Source organism: Cetorhinus maximus, chromosome 5, assembly GCF_964194155.1.
Source record: "Cetorhinus maximus chromosome 5, sCetMax3.hap1.1, whole genome shotgun sequence".
In the NCBI taxonomy this organism is placed as follows: Eukaryota; Metazoa; Chordata; class Chondrichthyes; order Lamniformes; family Cetorhinidae; genus Cetorhinus; species Cetorhinus maximus.
In genome coordinates this window covers 18245151-18268631 of record NC_135883.1, presented here as the reverse complement: position 1 = coordinate 18268631, position 23481 = coordinate 18245151, and the positions used below count along the sequence as shown (strand labels likewise).

The 23481-nt window shown below is 41.8% G+C and overlaps 1 protein-coding gene across 5 annotated transcripts in view; it reads left to right on the top strand.

Annotated features, from left to right (window-relative positions):
* The window catches only part of atad2b (ATPase family AAA domain containing 2B), a 169678-nt gene that overhangs the window by 140322 nt on the left and 5875 nt on the right, over positions 1-23481 (top strand). For 4 of the 5 annotated variants that reach the window (XM_078541574.1, XM_078541576.1, XM_078541572.1 and 1 more), the window contains 2 exons: positions 8433-9203; positions 11174-11301. In XM_078541574.1, the coding sequence (XP_078397700.1) occupies positions 8433-9203; positions 11174-11301 (899 nt within the window). Of the gene's footprint in view, positions 1-8432; positions 9204-11173; positions 11302-22230; positions 22502-23481 lie in introns of those variants that run through there. The other variant, XM_078541577.1, reaches the window with a different exon arrangement.

Here is a 23481-nt window from a genome sequence, read left to right as displayed (position 1 = left end):
TCATTTGCTTGCCACTATTCCTGATCAGACATAACATGGGGTCTTCGGAGGTGTAATTACTTCGACCCCTTGTTCTTTAGAGCTCGAGCCTCGGGGCAAATTTTGACCAACTGCACTCTCTCCCCTTCCTGACGACACCTTTGCAATCTTGTTTGAGTGGGTTGGGACTATAAGATTAAATATCTTTTCCCAGAGCACCCAGCACTGGTGGAGAAGCTGTCCTGATGGGGGAAAGAAGAAGAAAATAAAGTACATGCACCCAAAACAAACTCAAAAGTTTTTTAAAAAAACACTGCCTGGAAGCTTACCTCAAGCCAGAAAAAACATGGCAACCCAGCACAAAAGAACAGATAAGAATTTGTAATAAAAGCAGAAAATCCTTGTAACACTCAGCACATCAGACGGCATCTGTGGAGAGGGAAACTGAATGAACCTTCCAGGTTGATGACCTTGCATCAGACCTCCAGGAGCTGCAAAAAAAAACTACATTGGCCATACTTTACTAGAAAAAATAATTACATGTTCATGCTGCAAGCTGTTATTAATATGCAAATCAGGGGATTAAATATGCTATGAGTTACGAATCTTCACAACTTGCTGGTTGGTTTACATCTCACCCTTAACCTCCCCATTATTTTTAAGAGCTTGCTGGATTTCCACATGCATTGCCTTTTTAAATTCAGCAAATGTTAAATCTGGTAATTAACACCATAAAGCCCCTTTTATAATTGTTAATTCAATGCCAGTCAACCTCTCTGGCCCAGAAATTGAATAGTTTAATTTGTGGTATTTTATCCCTTATTATTAATAAGAGATTTTGAAATTGTTAATTTTTTAATCTTTCCTTGGTTTTCCTTACTGTTTCTTTCCCCTCTCAATCCAATCTTTCTTGCCCTCTCTTTATTTTCCTCTCTGTACCTGATCTGACTTTCTCGGTCATTCCTTTTTCTGAATCCTTAATTCTCGTTAGTTAAGGAAATACGCTGTTGGTCCCACAGTTCACTTAGGTCCTGGATTCTGTATTATCTTGTGCCACACTTATCAGCTTGTGCTTTCGATAAGTTATGACGCAAAAATTGTTTTGAGTTGGAGAGTGCAAAATGTCCTGTTCAAGCAAGATCTAGCCCATAACACTCTTATTGGGCTCGAAGATCAGAATTTGTTGTACAGTGCCATCCAGTGGCCAGAACTTGTAATTTCAGTGGACTAATTTTTTTTTAAACCACATACACTCACTATGAAATATTGGGAATTATGTAACACTATGTTGGAGCGATTCTGTAATGGGCAGGAACGTTGAAAATGCCTATTACAGTGCTGCCTACAGATATTGTAAGTATTTAAAATGAGTTCTTAATTAAGTGTCCATCTTGTACCAAATTTGAAATATAATGGCTATCATCTACTGTTTCTGTGACTGTCATGTGCAGCTATCAATCAACTTCAGAACCAAACCAGCTACATAAGAACTAGGATCAGGAGTAGGTAATTCAGCCCCTCGAAACTGCCGAACCATTCAATACGATCATGGCTGATCTCATTTCGGCCTCAACTCCAATTTCCCGCCCTCTCCCCATAACCTTTCAACCCATTACTAATTAAAAATCTGTCTATCTCCTCAAATTTATTCAGCGTCCTGGCATCCACTGCACTCTGAGGTAGTGAATTCCACAGATTCACAATCCTTTGAGAAAAGTAATTCCTCCTCATCTCTGATTTATATCTACCACCCCTTAGCCTAAAACTATGGCCTCTCATTCTAGAATGCCCCACAAGGGGAAACATCCGCTCCATGTCTACTTTGTCTATCCCCTTTAACATCTTATATACCTCAATTAGATCTCCTCTCATCCTTCTAAACTCTCGTGAGTATAGGCCTAAACTGCTCAATCTCTCCTCATAAGATAAGCCCCGCATCTCTGGAATCAATCTAGTGAACCTCCTCTGAACCACCTCCAGTGCAACCACATCCTTCCTCAAGTAAGGGGACCAAAACTGTGCACAGTACTCCAGGTGCAGTCTCACCAATGCCTTGTACAGTTGCAACAACACTTCCCTATTTTTATACTCTCTTCCTTTAGCAATAAATTCCAAAATTCCATTTGCCTTCCTTATTACCTGCTGTACCTGCATACTAGCTTTCAGCGATTCATGCACGAGGACACCCAGATCCCTCTGCACTGAAGCATTCAGAAGTTTCTCTCCATTTAAATAATAAGTCGCCTTTTTATTCTTCTGGCCAAAATGGATAACCTCACACTTACCCACGTTAAACTCCACCTGCCAAATTTTGGCCCATTCACCTAACCTGTCCATATCCATTTGTAAATTTCCTATTTCTTCACAGCACCTTACTTTCCCATCTATTTTGGTGTCATCTGCAAATTTAGCTATAGTACCTTCTATCCATGAATCCAAGTCATTAATATAAATTGTAAATATTTGGGGCCCAAGGACCAAACCCTGTGGCACCCCACTAGTTACAGCTTGCCATTCAGAAAAAGACCCATTTATCCCGACTCTCTGCTTTCTGTTGGTTAGCCAATCCTCTATCCAAGCTAATATATTACCCCTAACTCCGTGTGATCTTATCTTGTGCATTAATCTTTTGTGCGGCACCTTATCAAATGCCTTCTGGAAGTCCAGATATGCTACATCTACAGGATCCCCATTATCCACTTTGCTTGTCACATCTTCAAAGATCCCTAGCAAATTAGTCAAACACGATTTACTCTTCATAAAACCATGTTGACTCTGATGGATTGCATTTTGACTTTTCAAATGCCCCATTACTACTTCCTTAATATTGGATTTCAACAATTTCCCATCAACATCCGTTAAACTAACTGGTGTATAGTTTCCTACTTTCTGCCTCCTCCCCACCCCCCCCTTTTTTTTGAATAAGGGCGTTATATTAGCATCTTTCCAATCCACTGGAACCTTTCCAGAATCCAGGGAATTTTGGAATATTATAGCCAATGCATCCACTATGTCTGCTGCCACTTCTTTTAAGACCCTAGGATGTAGGCCATCAGGTCCTGGGGACTTGTCACCCTTTAATCCCAATAGTTTGCTCAGTACTTTTTCTCAAGTGATGGTGATTGTTCTAAGTTCCTCCTTCTCTATACCCTCTGCACTACCTGCGACTATTGGGGTGGTACTAGTGTCCTCCACCATGAAAACTGAAGCAAAATATTGATGAAGTGTCTCTGCCATTTCTGCGTTCCCCACTATTAACTCCCCAGTCTCATCCTCCAAGGAACCAACATGCACTTTAGCTACTCTCTTTCCTTTTATATAATTGTAGAAGCTTTTGCTATCAGTTTTTACATTTTGCGCTAGTTTTCTTTAATAATTTACCTTTGCTCTTTTTATTATTTTTTTAGTAACCCTTTGTTGATCTTTAAAAATTTCCCAATCTTCCAGCCTGCCATTGACCTTTGCAATTTGGCATCTCTTAGCTTTTACCTTGGTTACCTTTAGCTTCTTTGCTTAGCCATGGATGCTTTTCCCCCCTCTTACCATTTTTCTTCTTTGGAATATATTTTACTTGGGAGGAATTGAATATCTCCTTAAATATCTGCCAATGTTCATCAACTGTCCTACCTTGTCGTCTTCCTGCCCAGTCCACTAGGGCCAAATCTGCCGTCATGCCTATATAGATACCTTTGTTTAACTCCAGAACACTAGCGTGGGACTCAAGTTTCTCACTCAAACTAAATTTGAAATTCTGGCATGCTATGGTCACTTTTCCCTAGAGGATCCTTTACTATGAGATCATTAATTAATCCCATCTCATTACACAAAATCAAATCCAGAATAGCCTGCTCCTTGGTTGGTTCCACAACATATTGCTCCAAAAAACAATCTCTAATACACTCTATGAACTCTCCCTTGAGGCTACCCTTGCCAATTTGATTAGTCCAGTCTATATGGATATTAAAATCACCCATGATTATTGCCGTGCCTTTCTTACATGCTCCCAGTATTTCCTGGCTTATACTGTACCCTACTGCATAACTACTGTTTGGGGACCTATAGATTACTCCCACCAGGGACTTCTTTCCCTTGCTATTTCTTATTTCTACCCAGACTGACTCTACGTCTTGCTCCCCAGTGCTTATATTATTCCTCACTATAGCACTGATCTCTTCCTTTACTAACAAAGCTACACCACCTCCTTTTCCTTCCTGCCTATCTTTCCGAAACACTGAGTACCCTTGGGTATTCAACTCCCAAACCTGTTCCCCCTGTAACCATGTCACTGTAATCGCTACCAAATCATACCTATTTATCTCTATTTGTGCTGTTAACTCAGTTTTATTCCGAATGATATGCGCATTCAGATACAAAGCCTTTGAGTTTGCTCTATTGTCAATTTTCCCTACTCTTCTATGATTCTTTGTTGCAATATGGCGTTCACACACACTGTCCCTTCCTTTCACTTTTTCGTAACAATCAGCCTCGTCACTAACCTGCACTCTTATCCTCTCCTTAAACTTTGATTTCTTTTATATTTCCATGTAACTGAACCCCCCCCATTTAGTTTAAAGCCCTATCTACAACCCTAGTTATACAACTCGCCAGGACACTGGTCCCAGCATGATTCAAGCTATCAATAGTACTATTAATTATTTAGATCATTAGTTTTCTAGTTTTAAATTACACCAGACAATGATCAGTTAATTTGTCATTAAATCCCATAGTTCAAATGCTGAGCCAGTTTTACATTTTATAACTTTTATTGTTGCTTTATAGCCCTACAATTCATTGACTGGTGTTCAGTACCTTCTTCAATGCCAATCTACTTTAAACCCACCAAACTACTTGAACAGTGAAACTTGCTTGCTGTACAGATCATGATTTCTTGATGCCCCAGAACGTAAAGCATAGAACAAAAGGGGAAAAAAATATTTTTAATTCTTGTAACCACGAGAACTCTCTATTAATGCAAGTGGAAATGTCAAGTGCAGTATATCACATTTCATTGTATAGCCCTCACCTCCATCCCTTTTACGTCCAAGGAACATAGACTTGAATCAATATGGCGGAAAACTGGTTTGACCATTAAATGCCAGATCTAGCTGGACCACACAAGGCACTCACTATTAGTTCTTACTATTATAGGATCATCCTGGAATGCACATGTAACCACTTTTTTTTTTTCTGCACTGCAAACTGTTGTCTTAAACCCCTCTCCCCTATCTCCTCCACCTGCACTGAAAGTGACAAATGTGAGGAGCTCATGGATTTCTTTGTCAGAGACATTGAGTCAGCTACCTCTGTCACTTTCCTCCTTTTCCCTGGCCCACTGAGCTAAACTTCATCTAAGGTCCCTCCCTAGCCTAGCTCTGAAATTAATTTCCTTCTCTGGTTTCTTTCCTATCTTCCCACATGCCTTCTCCATGCTAATCTTATCCATGTGATTCACCTCTTGCTCTCCTGACACTACTCCAACTAAACTATGGAAAACCCAATTTCCCTTTCTGGCTCCCATGTTTGCTGACATTGTTAACTGTCCTTTCTCCTCAGGTTCTGTCCCTTTTTACTTCAAACCGCTGTCATCCTCAACTCCTCAAAAACCCAACCCCTACCCCTCCGCCCATGCATGCTACAGCACCATCTCCAGTCGTCTTTTCCTCAAGTCCTGGAACATGTTGTTGCCTGCCAAATGCATGCACATCTCTCTGGAACTCCATGTGTGAATCCTTCCAAACAGATTTCCACCCCTGAAACAGTACCAAAACCGTTCTTGCCAGAGTCGCAAATTACATCCTATGTGACTATGACAAAGGTAAACTATCCTTCCTCATCCTTCTCGACCTGTCTCCAGTCTTTGCCACAGTTGATCACAACATCCTCTTCCAGAGCCTCTCCACTGTCGCCCAACAGGGTGTGACTGCCCATTCACCTGGCTCCATTCACATCCATCTAATCATTGCCCCAGAATCACCATCAGTGGTTTCTCTTTTCATTCCCACATAGTTACCTATGGTGTCCGTCAAAAATCTATCCTTGGCCTTCTGCTATTTCTCATCTACGTTTTGCGCCATGGCAACATCATCCAAAAAATACAACATCTGGTTCCACATGCATGCTGGCAACACCTAGCCCTACTTCGCCACTACCTCTCTTGACCTCTTCACTGCCTCTAAATTGTCAGACTGCTTATTTGACGCTTAGTACTGGATGGGCAGAAATTTCCTCCAGTTGAATATTGAGAAGATTGAAGCCATTGTCATCAACCCCCTCTCCAAACTCCACTCCCTTGCCACCTATTTCATCCCTCTGCCTGGCAACTGCCTGAGGCTGAATCTGCTATTCAAAACCTGTGTGTAATGTTTGACCCTGAGATGAGCTTTTGAGTATATATCTGCGCTGTCACTAAGATCACCTATTTCCACATCCTTAATAATGCCTGTCTCTGACCCTGACTCAAGTCTTCTGCTATTGAAAGCCTCATCCATGCCTTTGCTATCTCCAGACCTGAGCATTCTAATGCGCTTTAGCCTGGCCTCCCACATTCTACCCCGTGTAACCTTGAGGTCATCCGAAGCACCAAATCACCCATCACCCCTGTGCTGACCTACACTGGTTCTTTTTTTAATTTTTTTATGGGATGTGGGCATAATCAACGAGGCCAGCATTTGTTGCCCATCCCTAACTGCCCTTGAACTGAATGGCTGCTAGGCCATTTTAGAAGGCAGTTAAGAGTCAACTACATTGCTCTGGGGTCTGGGGTTACATGTAGGCCAGACCAGCTAAAGGACATTAGTGAACCAGATGGCTTTTTAACAGCAATTGACAATGGTTTCATGGCTACTATTACTGAGATGAGCTTTTAATTCCAGACTTTGTCAACATAATTTAAATTTCACCAGCTATCGTGGTGGGATTTGAACTCATGTCCCTAGAACATTAACCTGGACCTCTGGATCGCTGTGCCAGTGACATTACTACCATGCCACCGATCTCTCCTCGATTTTAAAAATTCTCATCCTTGCTTTCAAATCCCTCCATAGCTTGGCCCATTCCTATCTCTCTAATCTCTTCCAGCTTTGTGCCTTCTGAGATATCTGCTCATCTAATTCTGGCCTCTTGAACATCCCCTGTTTTAATCTTTCCACCATTGGTGGCTGTGCCTTCAGCTGCTGAGACCCTAAACTCTGGAATTCCCTCCCTAAACCACTCTGCCTCTTTGCGTTGTTTTCTTCCTTTTAAGACGCTCCTTAAAACCAACCTCTTTGACCAAGCTTTTGGTTATCTGATCTAAAATCTCCTCATGTGGCTTGGTATGATTTTTTGCTTCATAATACCTCTGTAAATTACCTTGGGACATTTTATTCCATTAAAGGTGCTATATAAATAGAAGTTGTACTTGTTATTAAATTTCATGGTTCTTTTCACAGCAATGTGGAATACAACTTTTGGATCCATAGTAACTTAAACATTTTGGTAACTTAACAGATAAGTAATGTTTTTAGCAATCAGCTTTCCACCTTGGGTGCAGAAACAAACCTTAAACTAAATGAAAATTAACCAGCACGATGATCATTGCTGTTTGAAAAGCTTAGGAAAAAAATGTTCTGTTATTTAGGTGACGAAGTACCAAAAAAAGCTAGAGGGTTATGAAGGTGACTTTGTGTACCACCTGTATTGCAAATAGGCAGTTGGTTAATTTATTCTGGTGGCACTCAGTGCACTAAGCACAGCAGGGGAGGTGATGGCGCAGTGGTATAATCATCTGTAATCCAGAGACCCAGAGTATTGTTCTGGAGACCTGGGTTCGAATCCCGTCATGAAAATCTGGAATTTAAAAGTCTGATGACCATGAAATCATTGCTGATTGTTGTAAAAACCTATCTGGTTCACTAATTGAAAAGGACTAATGTCCTTTAGGGAAGGAAATCTGTCTGGCCTACGTGTGATTCCAGACCCACAGCAATGTGGCCAGTGACACCCACATCCCATGAACTTTGTTTCTATGGAACAGCGTTGTTCCTTGGGCAATTTAATATTTAGTAATGTTAGGAGCACATTAAGTTCCCACTTTTTAAATGTGCAGTAAAACAAAATACTTAATATTAATCAACCCCTTCTAGCTTTTACAACTCCTTCCCTCTACATTTTGTTCTAAAAACCTGAGCATAGAACAATGTTTGGCACATGTTCATGACATGGATCTAGGTTGGGATTTTTTTTAAAAAAAGATAATGTTTAAAGGGAATTGTTTCATACAAAGTTATGATCCATTAATGTTGAAGGTGACCAGCTGAGAAAATTTCTAGTTGTTCTACTGCACTGTGGCATGCTACCGGTAAACACTAAAGGCAGTTAATGAAGTGAAGTAATTGCTTTTTATAAGAATCTAGTAGCAATGTCAAATGAATAGTTTCACTTCATATTAATTTCTGTTTCATGTTACTCAACAGTTCACATTAAAAGGAAACCACGTCGGCGTTCCAAATGGGGTCGAGGTATTATTAAGAAGCCAAGGAAGGTGATCCACCTCAAGAAGGAAGATGATTATATTAAAAATGATGAGCATGATGGTGACCAAGGTGAAGAAAGTGAACTAGCAGAGAATGGAGAACTGGAAGTGAGTACAGATTATCACGAGAATGGTGATCTCTCCCTGACCAATGATGAATCGTCGTGTGACATAATGGATGTTGCCCAGGTGGGAAATAAACTTGAAAATGGTACATTGGAAAAAGGGAATGGTGGTCTCAAATCCACAGGAAAAGAGGACTGTGCAGGCTATCAATTAGATGGGAATAATGAGTTTTCCATAAGAAAAACAAACGCTGCCCCAGGAGAACAGTGTGTACCTAATGATGCATGCACTCCTGGCAAGGGGTTGGTACCTAATGAGTGTACGTGGAGTGATGAATCTATGGCAAGTGCTGAAAGTGAATCTGTTCAAGAATGTTTGGCTGGCAGGACGTGCACATCTGGTAATCCTGCACCTGGTAATGATTTGTCTGATGCAAAACATGAACCTGGAAAGGAACGTGAACCTACCAAGGAGTCCATGACTCAGCTTGTGCCAAACTCAAAGTTACCTGTTATGGAAAAAGACAAAGAACAGCTGGTTGAAGATAGCTCTCACACTGTCACTGGTGCAGCACAGGCAGCCATTGCAACAAAGTGTTCACAAAACGAAGATGTTGATCTAAAATCACTAGGACCTGAAAAAGATGGTAATCTTTTTTATTTATTAATAGGCACTGTGTAATGCACAGGTTTGAATATCTGAAGTTACTGTAATGTATAATTTATATGTTTTTGTCAGTTGCAAATTAATTTCATTTTACAGTCATCACTCTGGTAAAGGTAAATTAGTACTGGGTCTTATTTTTCCTGTGTGGCATAAAATAATATAAAGCTGTTAACTTTTAACACATTATGGTACAGTAGACAATTAACATGAAGCATTTAATATAAAATGAGTTTATTGATGACAAACTGATTTAGAACTACTGTTTCATCTTTGAGTTCAGAACTTAAATTCAACCCACGCCAGTAAAATGTCTTTTCTTTATGAGAGTTGCAACAACTATATATAAAGATTTTAGATAATTGTAAGCTACCTCCTAATAAATGAGTCTGCCTGTCTAGATATTCAACCTTACTGTTGTGAAAAGTGGAAGTGCCACACAGGCACTGTCAATGTTTTTGAGGTTGGAGTTGAGATAGTGTAGAGGACATTTGTGAGGCATTGGAGCTGAGTAGAGAAACTTTACCTTATCTAACTTTTCCTTATTTAAAACCTTATCTGTGATACACCTGACCAGGGAGTATTATCTAGATGTGAAGAGAATATTCATTTATGCTAAGTTTTTTTTTAACCTTTTTGGAAATACAGAATGTGTCTGCTTCAAAAGTAAGGTGATTGGGAAACAAATTGCTGATTTGCTGTTGGCTCAAATTATTAGGCTAATTGTTTATTGCAAACATATAATCAAGCCCTGTAATATAATGCTAAACGTTATTAACATCAGTGTTGTCCTACTCAAAAAATCAATTTTAAAGTTTGTTTTTTTTTGGCTTAACATTTGGGCTCAAGGGATATCCACATTTTCCATTACATGGATGTAGTGTCAGTACCAGTGACCTGTAGGGTCAGCTCCAGCTTCACCAGTCTCTGTGTGCCTGATGTCAATCACCCTTTTTTTTTTGCACAATCTCCGATGCTTTTACGTCCCTTTTTTAAAAAAGTATGATATTCAGAATTGGATGCAGTATCCAGTTGAGGTCTAATCAGTGTTTTACAAAGTTTGACCATAACTTGCTTCTTTTTGTACTCTCAATGTCTATTTATAAAGCCCAGGAACCTGTATGCCTATTAACTGCTTTCTCAATCTGCCCTGCCACCTTCAATGATTTGTATGCCTATACTCCCGGTTCCTTTGCTCTTACACCCTCTTCCTACCAAAATATATCACTTCACACTTTGTATTAAATTTCAGCTGCCACCATTCCATCAGCTTGTCTATGTCATTAACATTATTTGAATGCAAGCAGCATTTGTAACAAGATGTATGAATAGAAATAAATGGATATGACCTGACAGCCATTGCAGAGACGTGGTTGCAAGTTGACCAAGGCAAGGAACTGAACATGAACCCTCTGGAGCTTAGAATTATTTTGGACTAATTCTCAGATAATTGAATGTCTGTTTAAAGGACGTTGTAATGTATACCTGATAGTATTTTTTATTTGGTTGTGTTAAAAGTTCTGTTCTGTAGGTAAGTTGCCTACAAAATTACTGTTTAGTTAATAGTGCTTTTAGTCTGTTACAGTAAGCATCTTAAAAAGCGAAATCTTGTCTTGTCATCAATTCAGCTGTTAAATGGAAGGTTGATTTTATTTTTTTTTAAGTTATCAGTCTCTATGGGGATCATAACAAATAGGAGGCTCTTTGCAGGATTTCGAATCCACAGGCTGAGATGAGTACACTGGGTTTGGCCACAGTTCAAAAGAACCAAGATTTCACAGTGACTTTTGCAGTATTTATTTGAAAGTTAAAATGGCTTTGTCTATTGCTGAAGCGTTCCTTGAAAGAGAGGACTTGTCTTTGAGTACATTAAACTGTAAGATAACTTAATACATAATCTCTGGCTGTTGGGATTCAAAGAATTTCAATGTATTTACTAAAAATCTACCTTAGTTTTGGGCAGGATGAAACCAGGTCATTCAGTACATGTAGAACAGAAGACAGTTGTGCACATGGAGCAGGTGTTGGAAGACTCTTCAGAACCCATCCCCCCAATCATTTTGGATCATGTTCGACTAAAAGTAAGTAGCAGTTGATTGATAACTGAAAATCTCTGGAGTTATCGTCAGTTTTCAAAAATATTCTGGGACTTATGTTTTGTTAAATCTTCATGATGATCTAATAGAATAGGGGAGGAAATATCAATCAATGTTTTTATTCTCGATGTGTTATGGAGGCAGCCTAGCCATCAAATGGATTAATACCCGGTCTACAAGATTTTTAATGTGCATATATTTATGTAGTCATCTGTCATGTTTCTGTGTCTATATTTTTCCCTTTTGCATGCTTCCTCCCCTTTACGATATAATAACCTATCTGTTTGCTATTAAAAGGATTGTGTAAGAAAATTTTAAAAATAGGAGCTGGAGTAGGTCATTTAGCCTTATGGGCCTGCTCCACTATTCAGCAAGCTCATGACTGATCTTCAACTTCAATTCTACCTACCCCCACTATTCCTGTGTCCTTTAATCCCCTTAGCACTTAAAAAAACAATCTGTCTTGAAAATGCTCAACAACTGAATATTTACAGTTCTTTGGGGTAGAGTTCCAAAGATTGACAACCTTTTGAGTAAAGAAATTTTTCTTCATCTCAGTTCTAAATGGCTTATTTCTTATTCCCAAGACCGTGACCCTGTGTTCTGGGGAAACATTTTTGAGGCATCTACCCTGAAATGCCACTAAAGAATTTTCTTCATTTAAATTGGATCATCTCTCATTCTTCTAAAACACAGGAAATATAGGCCTAGTTTGCTCAATCAAGCATGCCCTTCCTTAGGGAAGGAGATGAAAACTGCACACACTACTCCAGGTGTGGCCTCACCAATGTCCTGTATAATTGTAAGTTTTCTTTATTCTTATACTCCAATCCCTTTGTATCAAAAGCTAACAGACCATTTGACTTCCTAATTGCTGTACCTTTGTGTTAACTTGCTGATGTGCAAGGCGACCCAGATCGCTCTAAATGCAAACCTTTCCCCATTCAAAATTTTTTAATATCTTTCCTACCAAAGTGGATAACTTCATACTTCGCCACATTGTCATGTTCTTGCCTACTTACCCAGCCTACCTATATCACCTCCGCAGTTTCCTTGTACCCTCCTTAATGTTTACTTTCCCACCTAACTTTGTATTGTCCACTAACTTAGACTCAGAAACTGAGTGTAAATTATCCACTTCATTAATATAGATTGTAAATACTGAGGCCTAAGTACTGATTACAGGCTGCCAAGGTGAAATTGTCTTGTTTATTCCTACTCTGTTTTCTGTACGTTAACGATCCTCAATCCATCGCCAATCTCATGAGCTCTAACTTTATGCAATAACCCCTTGTCGTGCATCTTATTCGAATGTTTTTTGAAAATCCAAGTGCACTACATTCACTTGTTTCCCCAAATCTGTCGTCCTAGTTGCATCCTCAAAAAACTAGTCAAATACTATTTTCCTTTCATAAATCAGTGTTGACTCAGCTTAATCATGTTATGGTTTTTGACATGCCCTGTTGCCACATCCCTAAATAGATTCTAGCATTTTACCAACTACTGATCCTTGGTTCCCTGTTTGCTCTTTTCCCCCTTTCTTAAATAACTTGATTGTGTTTGTTACCTTAATCAATGGGCAAAAGAGGGGGAGGAAAAAATACACTAACTATCATTAGAGAAAAAGTATAGGGAAACTAATGGGGCTAAAGGCCAATAAGTCCCCTGGACCTGATGGGTTGCATCCTAGGATATTAAAGGAATTAGCTACAGAGATAATGGATGCACAGGTATTAATCTTCCAAGAATCCTTAGATTCTGGATAAATCCCAGAGGATTGGAAAACTGCCAATGCCCTTATTCAAAAAGGGAGGGAGACAAAAAACAGGCAACCATAGGCCAGTTAGCTTAACATCTGTCATTAGGAAAATGTTAGAGCCCGTTATAAAGGATGCAATAGCAGAGCAATTAGAATTACATAATCTAATCAAGCAGAGTCAGCATGACTTCATGAAGGGGAAATTTGCCTGACAAATTTATTAGAATTCTTTGCGGTAACTAGCAGGATAGAGCAGGGGAACCAATGGGTGTAATATATTTGGATTTCCAAAAGGCGTTCAATTAGGTACCGCACGTAAAGCTAATTAATAAAATAAGAGCCCATGGTTTTGGGGGTAGAATATATTAGCATGGATAGAGGATTGGCGAACTAATAGAAGACAGAGTTGGGATAAGGGAGGACATTTTCAGGTTGGCAACCTGTAACTAATGGAGTGCCACAGGGATCAGTGCTGGGGCCTCAATCATTTACAATATATATTAATGACTTAGATAAGGGAAGTGAATGTACTATCATTAAATTTGCAGATGATACAAAAATATTTGGGGGGTGCAAGTGATGAGGATGACACAAGGAGTCTGCAGATGGATATAGACAGGTTAAGTGAGCGGACAAAAAAGTGGCAGATGGCATATAATGTGGGAAAATGTGAGGCTATGCACTTTGGCAGGGAAAATAGAGGAGCTGAATATTATTTAAGTGGAGAAAGACTGCAGAAGGCTGCAGCACAGAGGGATTTGAGAGTCCTTGTGCATGAATCCCAAAAAGGTAACATACAAGTTGAACGGATAATAGGGAAGGCAAATGGAATGTTGGCCTTTATTTCAAAGGGAATGGAGTATAAAAATAGGGAAGTCTTGCTAAAACTATACAAGGCACTAGTTAGACCACACCTAGAATACTGTGAACAGTTTGGTCCCCTTATCTAAGCAAAGATGTAATGGCATTGGAGGCATTCCAGAGAAGGTTCACTAGATTGATCCCGGGGATGGAGGGAGTTTCTTATGAGGAGAGATTGAGTAGGTTGGGCTTGTGCTCATTGGAGAATAGAAGAATGAGAGGCGACCTTATTGAAACATATGAGATTCTTAGGGGGCTGGACAGGGTAGATGCTGAGAGGCCTTTTTTCCCTTGTGGGAGAGTCTAGGACCAGAGGGCATAATCTCAGAGTAAGGGGTTGCCCATTTAAAACAGAGATGAGGAGGAATTTCTTCCCTCAGAGGGTAGTTAATCTGTGGAATTCTTTACTGCAGAGAGCTGGGTCATTAACTATTTTCAAGGCGGAGATAGACAGATTTTTCAACAGTAAGGGAATCAATGGTTATGTGGGAAAAGGCAGGAAAGTGGAGTTGAGGATTTTGAGATCAACCATGATCTCATTGAATGGCGGAGCAGACTCGATGGGCCAAATGGCCCCCTTCTGCTCTACGTCTTATGGTCTTGGGAACTGTTTTAGAATCTAAAAAAATTCTGAAAGATTGAAGCTAATACAGCCACCATCTCTAAAGTGTTACCCCTTTTAAAACTGTAGGACGCAGGTCCTGGGACCCTGGGATTTGTTGCCACTTCATCCCATTAATTTCTCCAGTGCTATTTCTTTACTTATATGGAACTCTTTGAAGTTCCTCATTCTTCTTAGACTCTTGGCTCCCCATTATTTCCAGAATGATTTTTGTGTTTTCTACAGTTTAGACAGATGCATTTAAATATCTCTGTCACTTCCTTATTCCGCATTACAATTTGACCTGTCTCTGCCTCTAATAGGCCCATGTTTACTGCCGCTAATTTCTTTCTGTTTACATGCCTATAGAAATGTTTACAATCTGTTTATGTCTTTTGTTAGGCAGTAAGGGAGAATAGGTTGCAATTTTGGATCTACCTAGATCAGGTCATTCCCTCTAGTAAGGAGACAAGGGCAATGAGGCTTTGTTATTCGGCAGATGCATTTGACTGAAGGTTTTATTTTTCAGCTGCTTCCTGACTCTGCTGAGTAAAGCGAATCTCACATAGGAGAAGCCTGTGCTTCTGTGCCCAGTAAAGACAAGTTAACAGATTTTTTGGGCCAATTTTGTGTACGGACAAGTGCCTCAAATGAAGGCAAATGGCCTTCAAACTTCATTTGGTATAAAGGCTGCAGCACAGTCCTTATTTCTTTCACGGGGTGTGGGCATCAGCTGGCTAAGCCAGCAATTATTGCCCATCCCTAATTGCCCTTGAAACGGTGACAGTGAGCCACCGCCTTGAAGCACTGCAGGCCATGTGGCGTAGGTAAACCCACAATGCTGTTAGGGAGTACCAGGATTTTGACCCAGCGACGGTGAAGAGCTGGCGATATAATTCTGAGTCAGAATAGTATGTGGCTTGGAGGGGAACTTACAGGTGGTGATGTTCCCATGTATCTGCTGCCCTTGTTCTTCTAGGTGGTAGAGGTTGCGGGTTTGGAAGGTGGTGTCAAAGAAGCCTTGGTGAATTTCTGCAGTGCGTCTTGTAGATAGATGGTGCACACTGTTGCCACTGCATCGGTGGTGGAGGGAGTGCGTGTTTAAAATAGTAGATGGAGTGCCGAACAGGCGAGCTGCTTTGTCCTGGATGGTATTGAGCTTCGAGTGTTGTTGGGGCTGCACAATTCCAGGCATAGAAAGTATTCCATCACACTCTTGACTTGTACCTTGCAGATGGTGCAGACACAATGAGGTAAATGGCCTCTCTCTGTGCTGTAACTTTTCTATGGTTCAATGGTGGACAGGCTTTTGGGGGTCAGGAGGTGAGTTGCTCGCTGTAGAATTCCCAGCCTCTGACCTGCTCCTGTTGCCTAAGTATTTATATGGCTGGCCCCATTCAGTTTCTGGTAAATGGTAATCCCCAGCATGTTGATAGTGGAGGATTCAGCAATGGCAATGCCATTGAATGTCAAACGGAGATTGTTCCATTCTCTCTTGTTGGAGATGGTCATTGGCTGACACTTATATGGTGCGAATGTTACTTGCCACCTTTCAGCATAATCTTGAATATTGTCCAGGTTTTGCTGCATGTGGGCATGGATTTCTTCAGTATCTGAAGAGTCACAGCTGGGGCTGAACATTGTGCAATCATCAGTGAACATCCCCACTCCTGACCTTATGATGGAGGGAACATCATTGACGAAGCAGCTAAAGGTGGTTGGGCCGAGGACATTACCCTGAGGAATTCCTGCAGCAATGTCCCAGGACTAAGATGATTGACCTCCAACAACCACCACCATTTACCTTTGTTCTAGGTATGACTCCAATCAGCGGAGAGTTTTCCCCCTGATTCCCATTTACTTCAGTTTTGCCAGCGCTCCTTGATGCCACACTTAGTCAAATGCTGCCTTGATGTCAATGGCAGTCACTCTCACCTCACCCTTTGAGCTCAGCTCTTTTATAGATAAAATTATAGAGGTCTACAGCACAGAAAAAGGCCCTTCGGACCATCGAGTCTGCGCCGGTCAAACAAGTACCTATTCTAAATCCATTTTCCAGCACTAGGCCCATAGCCATGTATGTCATGGCATTGCAAGTGCACATCCAAATACTTTTGTGCACGTTTATACCAAGGCAATAAGGTGGTCAGGAGCTGAGTGGCCCTGGCGGGACCCAGACTGAGCGTCAGTGAGCAGTTTATCACTTGTGAGCATGTGATTCTTGATATCACTTTCAATGACCCCTTCCATCACTTTGCTGATGATCGAGAGTAGACTGATGGGGCGGTAATTGGTCAGGTTGGATTTGTCCTGCTTTTTGTGAACAAGACATACCTCGGCAATTTTTCATATTCTCAGTGAGAGGGACTAAGACTTCACACTTGATATTTTTATGAAATATTCATAGATATCCTCATGGCTATTTCTAAAATTTCAAAAAAACATAACAAACATCCTTAAAATAGCTGAAACTGTGCCTGTCTGTGACTCCAGAACAAAAGAAACCACTTTTCAGTTTTGAAAATATGTCACCTCGTTATCTCTGAGGAGCTACTAATGATCACCTGGGGACTGCACAGCCCAACCTCAAAGGGAGCTACATTGAAGGGCTTTTTGTATTTGATGACCCAGGCTTGCCAGTGGAGACGGAATGTCTACTAAGACAATGGCCTCCCAAACATTCCTTTTAACCCACAATGGCAGCCCTGAAGACCAAGCCGAATTCCAGACCCTGGATAAACTTCCTTTTTTGAAGACCTTAGTGAGGGAATGTCATGTGACCTAAGCCTCTGGCTTGTTGAAAAAGTTAATAATGCCTTGCCGAGCTGCATAGCTCGGCCTGCTGTTTAACATCTGACGAGCAAGCCACATTGAAGGAGCTCTGGTTGAACACCTGGCCCCATCTACCCTACTCCTGCTGGAAGTTTTGTACTATCACCTACAAGACTGATTCATCTCTGTATGCCCTTCTCATCTTGTGAAGTCCACACCACCAGAAAAGAGAATTCTACAACATCTGTTTTCAGCCCACTGCCCTTGGTGAAGGAATGCCTCATTGGATTCTGGACTTTGGAACCCACATGAAACAATATTTCTTTTCACTGTGGTCTCTGCACTGTAAATATTTATTTTCTCTATCCCTCTCTTTACTATCTGAATGTGAGGGGGATGTTGTGAACCCTCTTTTTTCACGTTTTGAGCGTGTGCAAATAAACAAACCCTTTGAGTTCATCCTATCTTGAGTTTGCTGTGAGGTTATTAATAGAATATTGGATCGCACCCAAACTGAGGGGTTGGGAAATACGCTACCGCTTATACAGAAGGAAACAAATCAAAACATATTATGTTTACGGGCGGGTGATGAGAGGAGAAATTACTGCTTTATAATTAACCCCCTTCCAGTCTGTAACAGAAATTGGGGGCTCATCCGGGGTTACCCATTTGAATTTGACCAGAGTCCAAGTAAGACGTGAGCCAAACCTGATATAAAAAAGCTGATTGAAAACCAAAAAGGAAAAATTTGGCAGCTGGAACAAATTTTAAAATGCAAGTAACTTACCACAGCAATTTAAACCAAGGTAAAGAGAGAGAGAAAGGGAACAGGAAAGTGACAGTGAATTCCAGGTCTGAAAATTGAAAATAAAGCTAGCATCTCAAAGGGAGAGAGATAGAGACCAGAAAGCTGGAAGCTGCTTGGGAAAACCTCTCTCTACCCTCTATCTGCCTAACCCAAAAATACTTACTGTGGCCTTCAAGTATGCTATACTTGTTCCCAAATTTGAAGGGAGTGATGCGGAGTCATTTTTTGCCACTCCTGAGAAAGTAGCAGGACAGTTAAAATGGCCGTCAGATATCTGGATGTTTTTAATTCAAGGGCAGCTGCTGGGGAGAGCCCAAGAGGTCTATTCCATGCTGACTCCTGATATGTCCATGAATTATGGGCAGACCAAGACTGCCATCCAAAGTGCCTACGAGTTAGTCCCGGAGGCACATTGCCAGCAATTCCAGAATGCTCGTAAGAAACCCGCACAAACCTAGCTTGAGTTTGAATGGCAGAAGCAAAACACATTTGATTGATGGGTAAGGCCCCTAAAGATCTCATGCGCCTATGAGGGATTGCGTGAACTGTTACTGTTGGAGGAATTCAAAAACTGCATGCCCTCAATCCTGTGGTTATACTTAGAGGAGCAGAGAATCCTCACAGCCTGGGATGCAGCAGTCACAGCCAACAGCTGCGATCTCTCCCATAGGCCTGGAAACTAAGGTACTCCATTTGCAAACCATTCCCATGAGCATTGAAAAGATAAGCAGGGTGACCTAGATAGGAAAGGCCTCCCACCCAAAAAGGAGAAGATAGAGGAGGGTGCGAGGACTCTTCCTGCAGCCCGAAAGGAGAGCACCCGGAGGTAAGTGTGTTCCCATTATAATAAAATAAGCCATTCCAAGCCTGAGTGCTGGAAATTGCAAGGCAACCCTGTAGGTCTAGCAGGGCTCCATATGACTGGTCTTCCGAAGGATGCCCCAATGGGTAGTGCGGCAGAGCAGGCAGAGACCCTCGCTGCAGAAGCTTACCAGGGCATGATACTGTGTCTGAGCTGGACAAACTCCCAGAGAGCTTCCAGAGTTTTGTCCTTTCAGGAACAGTGTCCCCCTACCCTTTCTAAAATGTTGTACTGCCCTGGGACACAGGCCATTCAATCCTTAATGTTGGAGGGAAATATAAACTCCCCCCACCCACCCCTGGAGTCTTCCCTGAAGGCCAAAGGCCTGATCAGTGGAGTGGGAGGAGGATCTGTGTCCACAGGGACCTCCATAGGGCACACAGAGTGTGTCTTTGTTTCAGACCCTGTCACGGTACGAATTGTCGCTGAACTATCAGTCGCAGGAATCAATTTCCTCCACGGAAACGATTTGGCTGGCAGTGAAGTGTTAGCCAGCAAAAGAAAAAAGGCCAACGTCAGCCAGCAGCAATCTGCAGGAGTGCAGAAGGCTGGGGAATGTTTAGAGGCCCAAAAGAGTGAAATAAAACCTGTGACCATTGATCGAGAGCACAGTCACAGCCAGGCTAGTAAAGTTGAGGCCCAGGAAGGGCCAATAGAATTTAAAATAGACTCTCAGAACTTCCCAGAATTAGATAGGGACCAGAGAAGTCCCAGAGCAGGGAAAGAGATAGTAAAGGAGATGCCCCCCATAATCAAAGAACCTGAAGGAAGGCAAGTTATTAAACTAGGAAAGGAAAAGGTTAAGCAGTTACCTGAAGTATGGCTGGCAGAAGTTTTCTTTCCGTATGTAAATAAGGACAAAGGGAGTCCCCAAACTGACAAACAGATAGGGAGCCAGATGTTTCCCTCAGCTGAAATGTCACAAGGTGTATAGCAGGAACTGCACCACTTGAGGACAGTGGTGTTCCGGGGGCAGGGAACACGTTATGAGAGCATCCACTCCCAATCTAAAGTCACAGGCTGAGAAGCCATTGATTGGTCTAGCCGGCATCTTGATGGCGAATTTCCCAAATTAATCCAGAAAGAGTGACGGTGAGACCTCACTTAGTTGAAAAGTGAGAGCTGACCATCCAACAGAGGGTAGCACTGTTCAAAAGACATGGAGCCGAGCACCCCACTGACCAGCAGAGAGATTCCAACCAGATTGGACCCCACACCCACCCACCTTAGTGCAGAATTGTGAGACAACCTGACAGGGCTGCCCGCTACATTTAAAATGATCCGTAACAACCCACCAGGCTATAACATTGTACCCTATGATGTATGGATGCAGGAGAGGCCCCTTACAGAAGGCAGTCTTCCAATCATTCAGGCCTTTCAGGAGCAGACTGCCAGCGTGCCAACCCATAGCATTTAGCAACAGTAACTGGAACACTCCAGTGATGCTCACGCCTGGACATGAAACCGGAATCCCTGAAAGAGGCCAAAGTCCCATTAAAACACCCTAATCCCCTGACAGTCAGCCTCACCACAGTCCCTAGGTTTGAACAGCTGAACCTCCAGGTTACTAAGGTGGACAGGGAGGTTTGAAGCTGGACCAGAGCTGCTCAGCCCTATGATCATAGGACCTGGACCTCAGAATGAGAAACGCGGCATTCCCCCGCAGATAGCCCTGAGCAACTGGACCATTTCTCACTCCTTGCACGCTATCCACCCCGAAAATCTTCCAGAACCTTTTGAGGACACTTAATCAGGAGTTGGGCAGGCAGAGTTCCAAAACCAATGGATTTTGCTTGATCCCCAACAGAAGAAAATTCAGAACCCCAACCCTGACTAGGTTTCCCATACAGACAGATTTGAATCTTCCCAAATCACGTAATCATTCCACATCCCAGGACAGGACAATGTCCTTGCTGATGCACTAACCAGATTTAAAGCTCAAAAAAAAAAGCAGCAGGGTACTGCCATTGTCCCTGCTAGCTGTGTGACTGACGTACTGGTGTGAATGAGAGAATGAATGCATACTTCTTTACTTCCTGAAATAAAATTCATTTTTTTCTTCAAGGCCATGAGGACTAAGGGTCATACAAACATAGAAGTCGGAGCAAAAGTAGGCGATTCGGCCTCTCAAGCCTGCTCCGCAATTCAATAAGGTCATGGCTGATCTGTTTGTGTTTCGAGTTCCACATGCCCATCTATCGCCGATAACCTTTGATTTTCTTGTCTAACAACAACCTATCTACGTCTGCCTTAAAAATATTCAGTGACCCCGCCTCCACTGCCTTCTGAGGCAGACTGTTCCAAAGTTGCACAACCCTCTGAGAGAAAAAGTTTCCCCTTGTCTCTGTCCTATAATGGTGACCCCTAATTTTAAAACTGTTCCCCTTAGACCTGGACTCACCCACAAGAGGAAACATCCTTTCCACGCCCACCTTGTCAAAACCATTCAGGATCTTATATATTTCAATCAAGTCACCCATCACTCTTCTAAACTCCAGTGGAAACATGCCCAGCCTGTCCAACCTTTCCTCATAAGACAACCTGCTCATCCCAGGTATCAATCTAGTAAACCTCCTCTGAACTGCCTCCAATGCATTTACATCCTTCCTTAAATAAGGAGACCAAAACTGCACACGATCTTCAAGATGCAGTCTCACCAATGCCCTGTATAACTGAAGCATAACATCCTTACTTTTATGTTCAATTCCTCTAGTAATAAAGGATAGCATTCCATTAGCCAACTTGATTACATGCTGTACCTGCATACTAACATTTTGTGACTCATGCACGAGAACACCTAGATCCCTTTGCACCTCGGAATTCTGCAGTCGTTCTCCGTGTAAATAAAGCTCTGCTTTTTTATTCTTTCTGCCAGTGAACAACTTCACATTTTTCCACATTATACTCCATCTGCCATATTTTTGCCCACTCGCAACTTATCTATATCCGTCTGCAAACTCCTTATGTCTTCTTCACAACATACTTTCCTACCTATCTTTGTGTCGTCTGCAAATTTAGCTAATATGTCTTTACTCCCCTCACCTAAGTAATTGATGTAAATTGTAAAAAGTTGAGGTCCCAGCACAGACCCCTGTGGGACTCCACTTGCCACATCCTGCCAGTCAGTCTAAGACCTCTCACTGTATATTTTTATAAAATATATATAGATATCCTCATGCTTATTTCTAAAATTTTAAAAACTGAACAGAAATCCTTAAAATGGCTGAAATTTTGTCTGTCTGTGACCCCAGAACAATAAGAAGCCACTTTGCAGTTTTGGAAATCCCACACCTCGTTATCTCTGAAGAGCTACTAATGATCACCTGGGGACTGCACAGCCCAACTTCAAAGGGAGCTACGTCAAAAGCCTTTTTGTATTTGATAAACCAGGCTTGCCATCGGAGACAGAATATCTACTAAGACAATGGCCTCTCAAGCATTCCTTTTAACCCATAATGGCAGTCCTGAAGACCAGGCCGAATTCCAGACCCTGGATCAACATCCTTTGTTGAAGACCTTATGGTGAGGTAATGTCATGTGACCTAAGCCTCTGGCTTATTGAACAAGTTAGTAATGCTTGCTGAGCTGCATAGCTCAGTCTGCTGTTTAATATCTGACAAGCAGGCCACATTGAAGGAGCTTTGGCCCAGGTGGTCCCATCTACCCTGCTGCTGGAAGTTTTGTACCACCACCTAGAAGACTGATTCATCTCTGTATGCCCTTCTCATCTTATGAAGTCCACACCACCAGAAAAGTGAATTCTACAACTTCTGTTTTCAGCCCACCAACCTCTGTGAAGGAATACCTCATTGGATTTTGATTCTGGACTCTGGAACCCACGTGAAACAATATTTCTTTTCTCTATGGTCTCTGCACCGTAAATCTTTCCTTTCTCTATCCCTCTCTTTACTATCAGAATGCAAGGGGGGTGTTGCAAACCTCTTTTTTTGTGTCATGAGTGTGTTCAAATAAACAAACCCTTTGAGTTCATCATCCTATCTCGAGTTTGCTGTGGGGTTATTAATAGAAAATTGGATCGCACCAAAACTGAGAGGTTGGTTAAATACTCCACTGCTTATAAAGAGGGAAACAAATCAAAACAACTTTCTCTTTACGGACAGGTGGTGAGAGGAGAAATTAATGCTGTTTAAATTAACCCCCCCCTTCCTGTCCATAACAGTCAGGTAGATATACTGGAATAGCTTAGCTATGGGCACAGCTGGTTCTGGAGCACAAGTCTTCAGTACTATTGCCAGAATGCTGTCAGGGCCCATACCCTTCGCAGTATCCAGTGCCTTCAGCTGTTTCTTGTTATCACATGGAGTGAATCGAATTGCCTGAAGACTGGCATCTTTGATGCTGGGGGCCTCCGGAGGAGGCTGAGATGAATCATCCAATTGGCACTTCTGACTGAAGATAGTTGCAAATGCTTCAGCCTTCTCTTTGCACTGATGTGCTGGGCTCCCCTATCATTGAAGGTGGGACCTTCTCCACCTTATGGA